The sequence below is a fragment of the Cnephaeus nilssonii genome (assembly GCF_951640355.1).
Source record: "Cnephaeus nilssonii genome assembly, chromosome: 13".
Lineage (NCBI taxonomy): Eukaryota > Metazoa > Chordata > Mammalia > Chiroptera > Vespertilionidae > Cnephaeus > Cnephaeus nilssonii.
Genome location: NC_137084.1, coordinates 42320493 through 42332715, shown reverse-complemented (window position 1 = coordinate 42332715; position 12223 = coordinate 42320493). Strand labels below are relative to the sequence as shown.

At 51.1% G+C, this 12223-nt stretch overlaps 3 protein-coding genes across 17 annotated transcripts in view; 1 reads left to right on the top strand and 2 right to left on the bottom strand.

The window, feature by feature from the left end:
• Positions 1-739, top strand: part of NUMA1 (nuclear mitotic apparatus protein 1) — an 84584-nt gene extending 83845 nt beyond the window's left edge. For 4 of the 8 annotated variants that reach the window (XM_079789333.1, XM_079789335.1, XM_079789336.1 and 1 more), the window contains exon 26: positions 183-738. In XM_079789333.1, coding sequence (XP_079645459.1) covers positions 183-194 — 12 coding nt within the window. In that variant the 3' untranslated portion in view covers positions 195-738. Of the gene's footprint in view, positions 1-182 lie in introns of all 8 variants that reach the window. The other 4 variants (XM_079789338.1, XM_079789337.1, XM_079789339.1 and 1 more) reach the window with 2 other exon arrangements.
• Positions 740-924: 185 nt separating this feature from the next.
• Positions 925-5172, bottom strand: IL18BP (interleukin 18 binding protein). Of its 3 annotated transcripts, none has more exons than XM_079789351.1 (6): positions 5035-5172; positions 4367-4422; positions 3769-3975; positions 2979-3102; positions 2753-2900; positions 925-2186 (listed from the first exon to the last, which is right to left on the bottom strand). In XM_079789351.1, exons 2-6 carry the CDS (start codon positions 4392-4394, stop codon positions 2115-2117), a joined length of 579 nt encoding a protein of 192 aa, XP_079645477.1. In that variant the 5' UTR covers positions 4395-4422; positions 5035-5172; the 3' UTR covers positions 925-2114. The 3 variants fall into 3 exon arrangements, with proteins under 3 accessions (XP_079645477.1, XP_079645475.1, XP_079645476.1); XM_079789349.1 differs by lacking the exon at positions 5035-5172 and adding an exon at positions 4884-5023; XM_079789350.1 differs by lacking the exon at positions 5035-5172 and adding an exon at positions 4799-4849.
• A 2855-nt stretch (positions 5173-8027) lies between these two features.
• Positions 8028-12223, bottom strand: part of RNF121 (ring finger protein 121) — a 73376-nt gene continuing 69180 nt past the window's right edge. For all 6 annotated transcript variants that reach the window (XM_079789345.1, XM_079789342.1, XM_079789344.1 and 3 more), the window contains 3 exons: positions 10428-10561; positions 9710-9811; positions 8028-8169 (listed from right to left, as the gene is read on the bottom strand). In XM_079789345.1, the coding sequence (XP_079645471.1) occupies positions 8049-8169; positions 9710-9811; positions 10428-10561 (357 nt within the window). In that variant the 3' untranslated portion in view covers positions 8028-8048. The remainder of the gene's footprint in view (positions 8170-9709; positions 9812-10427; positions 10562-12223) is intronic.

The window sequence follows — 12223 nt, the reverse complement described above, 5'->3', positions numbered from 1 at the left end:
TCCTAACAGAAAATCCAGAGTTGCTTAGACACATCTAGCAACTGGTAATCTGAAGGTAGATCTGTCCAGAGCCACACCATGGAAGGGATCCTAGTCAGGACTATGGGAGCAGAAAGAGGTCTTCCTAAGCCAGCTGGTGCAGGCTGATATCACAGCCACATGACTGTGTTTCTCTCTTTCAGGCAAAGCACTAAAGGACCAGTACCAGTGAGTGGCCCCACCTGTGTCCCTGATGCTGCCCTGCCTGATGCTGTCCCCCTCAGTGCCTTCTCTCAGCTTCCAGGCCAACTGTGGCCAAACCCCTAGAGACAGTGATGCCTGACACACCTTGGCCTGGTACCTGGGCCTTTACTAGGTGAACAGATGTGTTGTCAGAATTGGCCTGGAGCCTGAACAGTCTGGGTCCTCTCCCTACCTTGCCTCCTGTTTTCACAAAGCAAAGTCACTTCTCCATGACAACGAGATCTGAGGCTGGCTTTGAGGACTGGGTCCTTGGGCCCAGCCAGTCCTCCTCAGCCTCTGTATTTAGAAGGGACCATTGGAGGAGCAGGCCCTGGTCCCTGCTGTTCCTGGTGGCTAGGCTTACCAAGGGCCCTTGTTGTTAAAAGTCTATGGCTGGGCGTTGACCTAGTGGGAGCACCTGGGGATAAGGTGCTCCCATCCATCCAAGGGCACAGTTTCCCAGAGGATGCCCTTTTCCAAGACAGCCCGGTGGGGGAGGGTGGGATTTGGATTGATGGGAAGGTTTTTAAGGGCCAGGGACGGATCTTTTCTAAATGTTATTACTTGTAAATAAAGTCTATTTTTCTCCCTTGGCTGCTAAGCTGCCTGATCTGTGTGGGAAAAGGGAAATCTGGGCTTGTTAGAGCATACCTTTGTTCCTGCTCAGTCTTCAGACCACCTACCTTCTTTCAAGTCCCTTCTCCTGGCCTCTGCTCATGAAGCAGTATGGGCTATCTTTTTCTGAGGGCCTGTGTCCCCTGAATCTGGTTTTGTCTTTAACTTCTGAGTGGTACTCTTCCCATAGTCCCTCTTAGAATGGGCCAAGTTCTGTGAATGGGAGAATGGCCTAAATCAGAAGATGTCAGCATGCCTCCACTGAAAAGTCACCTATGAATGCCCACTGTGGGCCTTGCTAGGTATGACAAAGATACAACTGTGTATCAGAAGCAGCCTCTGCCCAATCTATTGGTTCAATACAGACATAGCTTAGATATTGCAGGTTCAGTTCCAGACCACTACAACAAAGAGAATATTGCAATAAAGTCAGTTACAAAATATTTTGGTTTCCACTGTAGTCTATTAAGTATGCAGTAGCGTGTCTAAACAACGTACATTAACTAAAAAACACATCATAGCTAAAAAATGCTATTCACCATCTGAGCTTTCAGTGAGTTGTAATCTTTGCTGGTAGAGAGTCTTGCCTTGATGTTGGCTATAAGAGTAGAATGGCTGAGGGTTGGAATGGCTGTGGCAATTTTTTAAAATAAAATGAAGTTTGCTGCACTGATTGACTTTCACGAATAATTTCTCTACAGCATGCAATGCTGTCTAATAGTATTTTATCCACAGAACTTCTTTTAAAATTGGAGTCAAGCCCTGGCCGGTGTTGCTCAACTAGACATTGTCTCATTTAGAGGTCACTGTAGGGTTGTTACTTGGGCTAATTTTAATACTGTTATGTCTTGGGGAATAGGGAGGCTCAAGGAAAGGGAGAGAGATGGGGAATAGGCAGTCAGAACACACACATTTGTCAGTTAAGTTTACCATCTTATATGGGCACGATTCATGGCACCCAAAAACAATTGTAACATCAAAGACCACTGATCACAGATCATAACAAATACAATAATGATGAAGTTTGAAATATTGCAAGAATTACTACAGTATGACATGAAGTGAACAAGTGCTATTGGAAAAATAGTGCCAATAGACTTAATCAACACAGGGTTGCCACAAACCTGCAATTTGTAAAAAATGCATTATCTGTGAAGCACAATAAAACGAGGTATGCCTATACAAATATATAGCATTAAGTTGACAGATTGTGGCCTGAGCTGACAGCCTAGACCTAAATGAAGAGGTGGCGTTTCAACCAGGCTTGAGTTCACCTGTCAGGATGGTGAGGCAGAGGGAACCCTCTGGAGGCTTCTTGAGTCGGGGGTCATGACTGTCCTCAGCCCAGCCTGGGGAAGTGAAGGCAGACAGGGATCAGGGCCAAGAGGGAGGGATATCTCGTCACTTTCCTCTAGGCCAGTGGTCCTCAACCTTTCTAATGCCGCGACCCTTTAATACAGTTCCTCATGTTGTGGTGACCCCCAACCATAAAATTATTTTCATTGCTACTTCATAACTATAATTTTGCTACTGTTATGAATCGTAATGTAAATATCTGTGTTACATTAGATAACAGATATTGCAGGTTCAGTTCCAGACCAGGCTGTAGAACCTAAGACCATCGGAAAACAGATATTTACATTACGATTCATAACAGTAGCAAAATTACAGTTATGAAGTAGCAACAAAAATAATTTTATGGTTGGGGGTCACCACCACATGAGGAACTGTATTAAAGCGTCGCGGCATTAGGAAGGTTGAGAACCACTGCTCTAGGCCATGCCTCCTCTGCTTGAGTCTGAAGTTCTGTTTAGTTCCACCTTGGGCCTGGGGTTTGGGGCACAGCCCACCCTTTCCTCCCCACACTGGAGCAGAGCTCTGCCCATCCCTGGAAACCTTCCCTCAGGTTCCTCACCAAGAGATGGGCCAGGACAACGTGGCGCTGGACAGTGTACTCAGGATCCGTGAAAACACAAGAGAAGTTGGTGTTGAGCAAGACGGGGCTCAACTCCTCCAGCACCAAGGCCTTCTTCAGCTGAGTGCTGGCACCCCTGCGCTCCCAGCTGCAGCAGAGAAGAAAGGCCTGAGAAGACTGCAGGAGGAGGCCTCCCTCCTGTGGGCCTCACCACCCTGCCCCTCACCTGGTGCTGCCCTCCCACAGCCGGTCTGGGAGGTGCTCGATGAAAGAACCATTGCCCAGCCAGTAGAGAATGCTGAAGTGGTGGAAGCGGCTACAGGCGGTACAGGACAGAGTCAGCGTTCCATCTAGGGGCACAAGTGGCTGTTAGCCCTTAGCCCTTCCGTCGAGCAGCCCCCCACCCTCTCTACTGTGGCCTGCCCACCCTCCCCAGCTCCACAGCACCATGATCCAGGAACCTTGAGTGCTGCTCGGCACACCATCCAGGTGCGAAATCCGTTAAAGCAGAAATGCACTTGTCTACCACGGAGGCCCAAGGCTGAGCAAGAGTCTGGGGGGTAGGTCCTTGGTTCAGGTGATAACTCCTGAGCTTGTTTATTCAGGAGACCTTCTAGTGCCCAGCTTCAGTGACTAGAACCCCCAGCCAAGGAAGCAGCCCTACTGGGCCACTCCTCCTCTGAGGTGGCCAGAGCAAGTGGGCTCTGAGAGGAGAGGCAGGGCCTTGGAGCCCACGGCAGTCAGCTCTGCAGCCTCTCACCTTCCCTTGTCTGAATTCTCTGTCCCATTCGATAGGGAGCATCTTGGGAGCTAGGCCCCGTGCCCATACTCATAATGCTGGGTGGGAGACAGAGAATGCTGAGTGCTCGGCCAAGCTGGCAGGGTTGGTAGTGGGCTACATGGCAGAAGGGCAGGGGGTATATTCAGGAGTCAACTCCACCTTTGGACCCTCTGCGCTAACAGCCTCCCCTCTAACCACTGTACCCTCCTGGGCTTTCTTCAGAATTATTCCTTACTTAGTGAGATTCCATCTTCTGGCCAGGTCACCTCCAATGCTGGGCACCGCTTAGTTGCTGGAAGCGTTGAGGGGCGGGAGGGGGCGGGGTCTTCTGTGATCCCAGCTGAGACTGTAGCAGCTGTGACGACCTGGGGTACAGGTGTGGCTCTCGCCAAATGGGAGACGATGTGGGTACACAGGAACAGGAACCACAAAGGGCTGGAGTCTGAGGAAAGGACAGTCACGAAGATCAGCAGCTGTCAGGCCGCCTGGGAATGCTCAGCACCCGGGCTCAGATCTTAGCTGAGGGAGTTGCTGCCTGGATATAGCTCTGGCTTGGAGATTCCTGGGCTCTGCTCAGGGAATTGGAGGGGCAGAAGGACCCTCCTGGCCATTTTTGAAAGAAACACAGGGAGACTCTGGAATAGAGCCAGAGCCACAGCGTCTGGACAGAGGCTGAAAGAGCACAGTGGAGAGGAGTCACCTGGGAGTTAAGGCTTGGGGCAACCCCACGGCTCCATTCTGTTCTCAGACCACTCCCACCCCCATGCTCTATCCCCGACCATCCTCTACCCTCCTCCTCCTCCCAGCCGCCCATGCACAGCCCCAGGTCCCACCTGGTGTCCAGTTCTGTCTGGTGGTCATGATGTGCCAGGAGCTGGTGTTCTTGGCTCTATATATGTATGTGGTGACAGGGGGCAGGCGGGGAAGGAGTGGTAACAATTCAGAAGCTGGCCTAGGACTCAGAACCTGCCCCCGCTGCCTCCCCTCCCCCTCCTTCTCCGCCCACTCCCCCCCTCCCCCGCCGCTCCCGGCCGCCGGTTACAGCTCCCGCTTCTCCGCCACCTCTGCCCCTGAGAGGCAGCCGCATTGGGTCTCCCTCGCGGGGCGCAGGCATGGCGGGCGGCTGCGGGGCGCAGGCCCCATCAACCCGGCCTCGCTGCCTCCCGGGGACCCGCAGCTCATCGCGCTCATCCTGGAGCAGCTCAAAAGCCGGCGGCCTGTTCGACAGCTTCCGCAGGGACTGCCTTTCCTCGCCCGGCTCTTACCACTATTAACACGCTGGTTTCCCGTGCAAGCTAACCCTTCAGCATAGACACAGACACTGAGAAGCAAAGAGGGCCGGGGACTTACCCAGTCAGGAGGGAGGTAAAGCTCTCCTCACAGCGGGAGCTGTTCTGGGAAGGGCAGGATCCAGTGAAATCCTTCTGGGAAAGCACTGGCCCCTATTTCACTTTCACTTTGATTCAGGTACGGGAAGCTTCCTATTTCCTAGCGCCCTTACCAGCCAGTATCAGACTGGGTCCGTAAAGTCTTTAATCCACCCATCTCCGCACCCTCCAGGGTCACAAAGGGTATGGACTAGTGAGTCTCTCTCAGGTCAGTTCTTCCATCCCAGCGAAGGGTCAGGACTTGAGTATCCATCTTTGCTCTTCAGAGCCAGATCATTGCTTCTATGAGCAGGCCTCCTGCTTCCTCCTCCTGTCACGTTGATATTCAAGGGAACAACTCTTGTAGGCACTGGGGACTCCAATGTGTTAGACCAATTTGACCATTTCATGTTCAATGTCACCCAAGTCTATCCACATCCAGACCTTTCTCAGGCTCCCCACTCCCCTAAACCAACACCCACCCAGAGCCACGATGAACTCTTCTCACTTCTCTCATCCCAGAGCTACAGGTCTAGGTTCCCCAGGAAGTTAGATTCCCCCTACCTGGTTCCCAAGAAGTCTGAAGAGCCCTGCTTTTCGGCATCACCATTCCAGAGGGTCACAGCGCAGTTCCACTCCGCTGGTCCCATGTGAGCCCCGCCGTGGGAACTGCGCTGAGAGCACTTCCCAGACTTGTCCACGGGACCTCGCAGAGCCACGCTGAGAACTTGAAACATGAGCTGGAGCCCTGGTCCTAAAAGGAGGGCACTCCCTAGGGAAGAGGGGAATGGCCCCACACTGGCTGGAGCAACACTCTAGTCTAGTTGCTGATGGGACAAACAGAGCTGGGACTGTGGCAGGGGCAGGACTAGGGGGAATGAGTGAGACACTCACTGTCAGGGTCATGGAGGCAGAACGAGGAGGACTGGCGATCCAATGTATGCATGTATCAAGTGTGAAGGACAAAACCTGAGTGACTAGGGTTTGTGACTTCTGTGGTCAGGACAGGAGAGCTGGGGACAGAGCCAGGGAGGCCAGGACACAGGACTGGCTTTAGAGGATGTCAGGAACATCGTCTGCTGCAATCCCAAGGGGGCGTTACTGGTGTGGAAACCAGACTCATATTCCTAATTTAGAGGCAGGAGACAAAGCCATGCATTCTGTTCTCCAGAGCTCTACTTGGCATTTTTTACTCTTGGTCCCTCCCCAGGGGCTGCTAGGCTGCAGGAAACAGGGAAACTCCTTCCAGCACCTGACTTAGCAGTTAAGTCAGGAGGCAAGGCTGCCTGGGGCTCCAAGACACAGTCCTTTGGGCAGGGGTCCTCAAACTTTTTAAACGGGGGGGCCAGTTCACTGTCCCTCAGACCGTTGGAGGGCCGGACTATAGTTTAAAAAAACTATGAACAAATTCCTATGCACACTGCACATATCTTATTTTGAAGTAAAACAAAATGGCAAAAACACCCACATGTGGCCCGCGGGCCGTAGTTTGAGGACGCCTGCCTTTGGGGCTTGGAGGGGGGGGGAGAGGAGGGAGGGAAAGGAGGTGGGATTCTACTTCAGAGTCACCGAGACTAGAGTGGGGCCACTGGGAGGTCCTAGGACTCAGGACTGGTGAAACATAAAGAGTCTTGGACAGTTGGCTTCAGCTTCTGCCATGAGCCGGATGTAGGGATTGGATGATCCCTGGACCCTTCCACCAGCCCCCAGTCCACTCTGAGGATGGCCTGAAAGGTGGGGGACTGTGGGAAGCCACAGCTGGGTAAGACAGCCAAAGCTGAGAATGGCCCTGAGAAGGGGTGATGGCAGGGACTGACCTCAGGTGGTAAGGACACCACCACCCAGTGGTGCCCCAGGCCCCTTCCACCACAGGACAGGAGCCCAGCATTCCACCCCTCCCAGGGGTGCTGAGCGGGGCCAACCTCAGGGTCCTAGCTCTCCAACAGGAGCAGCAAAAGGCAGCCAAGGCAAGGCATCCCCAGGGACCCCAGGGAAGGAGGTGGGAAGAAGAAAAGCAAGATGATGTTCAGCTTTCCAACCCAGCTCATGGAGCTTTATTCAGAATGGAGTGACAAGATCCTTCTTGGTTCTTGCTGCCCTTGGAGGGGAGGCCAGGTGGGCCATATTTCCTAGGAGCCCAATGTGGAAGGCCCATGTTTACCCTCGCACGTCCTCACAGCTCCTAGGGCCAGGGCTGGGTCTCCCTGGAATCCCTTTTCTGATGCCATACTCACCTGGGCCTCCCCCTCCTCCCATCCCCCCTGCCAACTTCCACTGCCAGGCCCAGACAGGACCCATGAACAACAACGCTGACGTAGGGATGGTCTCTGGCTGGGAATCCCCTGCCAGCTTCAAGGGAACAAAGTCTCATGTGTGTCAGTCCCTCTGCCGCACCCACTCAGAGGCACGCACCCACTTCACACAGGCTTTCCGGGAAGGAAGTGATGTGGCTGAACGGCCTGTGGTATATACTGCCACGTCCGGCACAAGGGGCCCTCAATCATTGCAGCCCCCATGCCTCCGTTCTGGCTGAGTACAGGGCTGCTCCGGGCAGGTCACCCAAACAGCTCCTGCCCCCAAACAAATCCTCAATGCATTCTGAGGTCCCAAGGCTTCCCTCACTGGAAAAGTCACAAGGTTCCACTTGCCTCAAACAGCCTATGGCTCCTGGACAGGGGAAGATAGAAGATACCCTCACCACACAGTGCTCCTCTCTGGCACCAGTGGGAGGGCTTCAGCTCTTCCACACTGAGCGTGCCAGGCTTGAGCCCCTTCGAGGGAAGGAGAGAGGGGTGGGCTGAGGCTCTCAGCCAGAGGCAAGGAGGCTCCTTGAAACCAGAAAGGTTGTGGCTCTGCTCCCGCCCTGCTCAGGCAGGGAGGATAAGGCCTGCAGGAGTTGGGGCAGTTCCTATGCTCCACAATAAAAAAGGTTTTTAAATATATTCATCAAAATAGTTTTTTTTAAAAAGCCCCCACTGCTGACAGCCCACTGGCTAGCTCGCCATCATATCCCTCCCCTGCCCGGACACAGCCAGGAGGGTCCTGAGTGGCCCAAGTGCCCCTTTGAGTCTTTCCCACCCAGGAGGTCTTGAAGGGCAGGGAGGAGTGTGCCCTGAGGTCCATGGTGGGTGGATGCTCTTCTGCCTGATTATTCGAGGCCCAGGATGTAGTTGATGCCTTGTACCAGGCCAATGATGACAGGCTGCCAGGCTACCAAATAGCGAAGCCAATCCAGCAGTTGCCCGTACATGACGTGGGGCCTCTCCCAGCTGCCGGTGTGTTAAAGGAAAGAGGCTGTGCATAGAGCTGCTAAGGCTGGTCTAGGGATGGTCACGGAGGGTTTGCCCACTTCCTCCTGGGACTGCCCACACTTTCCAGCAGCTTTCTAGAAAGCCCCACCAGCCTTTCTATGTTGGAGTAAAGGGCTAAAGCAGAAAGTGGGGGGGGAGGATGGCGGAGGGGCCAGTGCAGAAGATGGGGGTGGAGGGGTGGAACTAAGCTCTCCATGACCGACATGCAGATAGGGTTGTCCATGAAACAACTTCTCTGAGATGGACTGGCAGTGAGAGAACACAGCCTGAGGCCTGTGACATTGGCTGCAGGGAAGCTGGGAGTTAAGTAAGGCAACCCTGAAGGTTCTTGTAATGTCCAACTGGAAGGCTTTCTAGGTCAAGGAAGAGGTTGAGTCTAGAGACAGAGGCAGAAGGGAGCAAGAGGCTGGTCACAGGTGTTAACTCCTGGCAGAGGCCCCAAGGAATCCCCATCCAGGGGCACTAAGCACCTGGCCCTACTGAGGCCAAACGGCTCTGGAGATAGCTTCCCTCCTTCACTTTACAGCTAAACACTGGGCAAGACGCCTGGAAAAGGAGCCTGGGATTCCAGGTCTGGGGAAAGCCCTGGGGAGAGGGAACCTCTTGAAAGGCATCAGAAAGGGCAGCTTGGCCTAGTCTCTGAGAACTAAGGGAAGCCCCAACCATCAGCTTGACCATGGAGTTATTACTTGTTCCTAAACTAGTCTCTGCAAGAACAAAGCAAGGAACCTAAAAGGGCCTGTCTCCTATTCAGGGAGTGTACTAAGAATGCAGTGGCTCCCACACAGCCCAGCTAGTGTCCTGTGGACAGAGAAAAGGGGCAGCTGAGAGGAGAGGGGAGAAAGCTGGGTCCCTGGATCCCAGGGGAAGTGCAGGGGCAGGCAGAGTAGTGGCTGGGCACTTTCCAACAGTCAGGCTGTGAGGAGAATGAGGAGGGTGAAGGTACAGGATGAGGAGGGAAGGCTGGCAGGGGAGGAAGTGGTAGCTTAAGTCCTGTGTTGATAGCTGATGGGGACAGGGAGTCCCTCAGCCATCCCTGCACCTACAGGCCCTGCACAGGCACAGAGCTGGTCTCCAGGCCTGCATGTCATAGATAAGGCATCATCATGCATTAGTTATATCACCCTAAACAAGTATCCAACATCTTAACTGTTTTATCTGTAAAATGAGAATATCACCAGGTCATAAAGTTTCTAGAGAAGACAACGAGATTCATATGAGAACACTTAGCACAGTGCCAGATACACAGTAAGCAAGCAAGAAGCGGTAGCTGCTAAAACTACCAACTTAGCCTTAAGGGTTCTAGAACTATGATGAGAAGCCGAGGCTTAGTCCTATGCTATGTCCCATCCCCAATTTCCTAGATCTGAGGCCAAATAGAATGGTAGACATGTACCAGGTGGGGGGCAGGAGGGAACACCCCAGGAGGACCCAAATGCAGGGTCACACTGGCCAGTGCTTTCTTCCCACTGCCCAAAAGAATGCAAAATAAGGATACGGGTTGCTGAACATCCTCTTGAGGTCTACCTTCTCTTTGCAGTAGGGACACGTCTGCTTCTTTCCCACAATGCACCAGCCGCGAATGCAGAACTCGTGGAAACTAAGCACCACTGGTCAAGGGAAATACTGTGGACAGCCTGCGTGGCACCCAGCTCTGTGCTGAAGCTCAAGGTGCCCATGCACTAGCTCTGGAGAAAGGTTCCAAGCCTGGCTTCCCCTCTTATCTGCTGTATAATATTAGGCAAGTCCCTTCTCTCTGACTCTTTGCTCATATGTGAAGCAAGAATAATAATCTCTACCTTACAGGATTGTCAGGGGGCAAAATGGGGATAATATAATACATGGCACAGAATGGGAGCTGAGCAAGGACATGACAAATCTTAGACGTTATTCAGGGGGATCTGATTCTGAAACTGAGGGATCCAATTAGAGGATGCTCCTCCTGTGACCCATCCAACCTTGGGGCAGCTAGTGCAGCTTCAGGCTCCTTCCTGATCTGCCAGGCTATGAACACCATTTACATAAGAGTGGCTCCCATCTGTGGGAAAGAGCAAGCAAGGATGCATTTTCTACTCCTGGGTATCGGCGCCTCTAACACTCAGCATCACCCAAATGTCTACCCTCTTGTGACTCTCCTACACTCAAAGGCCGGGCAGCATGCCCCCTTCTCTCCCTGACTACAGTGTGCATGTGACCCAGGAGCTCCAGGTGGATACACATGATTGCAAGACAGCCTGTACGTGTTCTCGATGATGCCCTCTTCACTGACATCCACAAAGATCTGCTGCCCACACACGGCACACATGCTGTCCGAGAGGTGTTTGGTAGGCATGCCTGACTCGCTGTAGAACTAGGAGAGAAGAACACAAGGAAAAGACAGGAAAGATGTGAGAATCAACCAAAGTGGGAAGCTACCACAGAGGCCTTAGGTCTTCTAGAGAGAAGGCAAAGTGGCAGGGGAGGTCACAGAGCTAGAAAACATTTCTATACAGTAAATAGACCTCATCCTTGTTGGGTGAATGAGGAGAAAAGGGCAGACCAGAGATGGGTCAGGAAGTCTAATCTAACAGGACCTGAATACTAGGCTGGATTAATATTAGGGACAAAGGAGAATGTGAGGGAGAAAGGCTCAGGGTGGTGACCAGGAGCTATGTCAGGTAGGCCACGCTGTGGCCAGACTATGATGCTAGCAGACATGGACAACATCTCTAAGATTCAATGGCAATATCCAGAGCAATGCTGTGTGGTGATAAGGGTGTTCTCAGACACTTGTGGCTGCAGCAAAGGAGGTGCAATCCTTTTGGACAGCATTTGGCATAATATCTCATACTGTCACACACTTCAGCCATTAATTTCACTTTAAGAAATTAAAGGAAATAAAAACAAATGTCAAAAAGCTTCATGCAGCCCTGGCCAGTGTGGCTCAGTTGGCTGAGCATTATCTAATGCACTGAGCGGTTCAATTCCCAGTCAGAGCACATGCCCGGGTTGCAGGCTTGACAGTCAATGTTTCTCTCTCCCTCTCCCTTCCTTTATTTTTAAAAGTGAATAAAAACATTAAAAAAAAAAAAAAGCTTCCTGCATATAGATATTCATTTAGGCATTATTTATAATTAAAGAGTTTCATAATTCCTCTAAAAGTTAAACAAGAATCACCACATGACAAGCAATTCCATTCCTAGGTACATACCTCCCAAAAAGGAAAACGGACTAAACACATGCTTGCATGCTAATACTCATCAGAGCACTACTATTCACAATAGTCAGAGGTGGGAACAGTCCCTCAATAAACGGATGTATAAACAAATGTGATATAGCCACCCAATAAAATATTGTTCAGTCATTAAAGTAATGAAGTTCTGACACATGCTACAACACACACAAACCTTGAAAACATTATGCAAGGTGAAATAAGCCGACACAAAAGGACAAATATTATATGACTCCATATATAAAATATCTAGAGTAGATAAAAATATATAAAAAAGATCACTCTGTCTTCTGTGTGAAAAATGAATTGGAGAGGAGGCAAAGAGGCTTTAGAAAGACCAGCTAGGAGATAATTACAATTCTTTAAAAGCAATGGATGTTGGAGGCTTATACTAAGTTGATGGTTTAGGCTAATTTGATGGCAGTAAAAACTGAGAGAAGTAGACAGACTGATGATGTCTAATAGACCACTGAATAGTAACATTCTGGAGCTCAGAAAACAGTTTTGGATTCGAAATCTGGAATCCCTGGAAAAAGAAAAGTGAACTATCCAGGTGAAGAGTAGAGAAGATGACTTAGATTTGAACTTGAGGAACAACATCATTTAGGAAAAAGAAAAGTTAGCAGAGGAAACAGGAAATATCAGCAATAAAAAGAAAACCAGGACTGGGTAATGTGAACTCTGCAAAATGCTTTACATTAACCTATTCCTTACAATTCTGTAAGACTGGTAGTATTACTACAGCTAAAAAAACAAGACCAGAGAGGTAAAGTAACTTGCTCAAGAGCACACAGCTAGCCC

What these genes read in the sequence shown, in the direction of transcription:
- IL18BP (XM_079789351.1), bottom strand. Translation starts at nt 4,394, where the DNA reads ATGACCACCAGACAGAACTGGACACCAG. An exon ending in CAGACAGAACTGGACACCAG is followed by an intron (nt 3,976 to 4,366) that starts GTGGGACCTGGG and finishes TCCTTTCCTCAG; the next exon opens with ACTCCAGCCCTTTGTGGTTC. An exon ending in AGAAGATGGAATCTCACTAA is followed by an intron (nt 3,103 to 3,768) that starts GTAAGGAATAAT and finishes TTGTGCCCCTAG; the next exon opens with ATGGAACGCTGACTCTGTCC.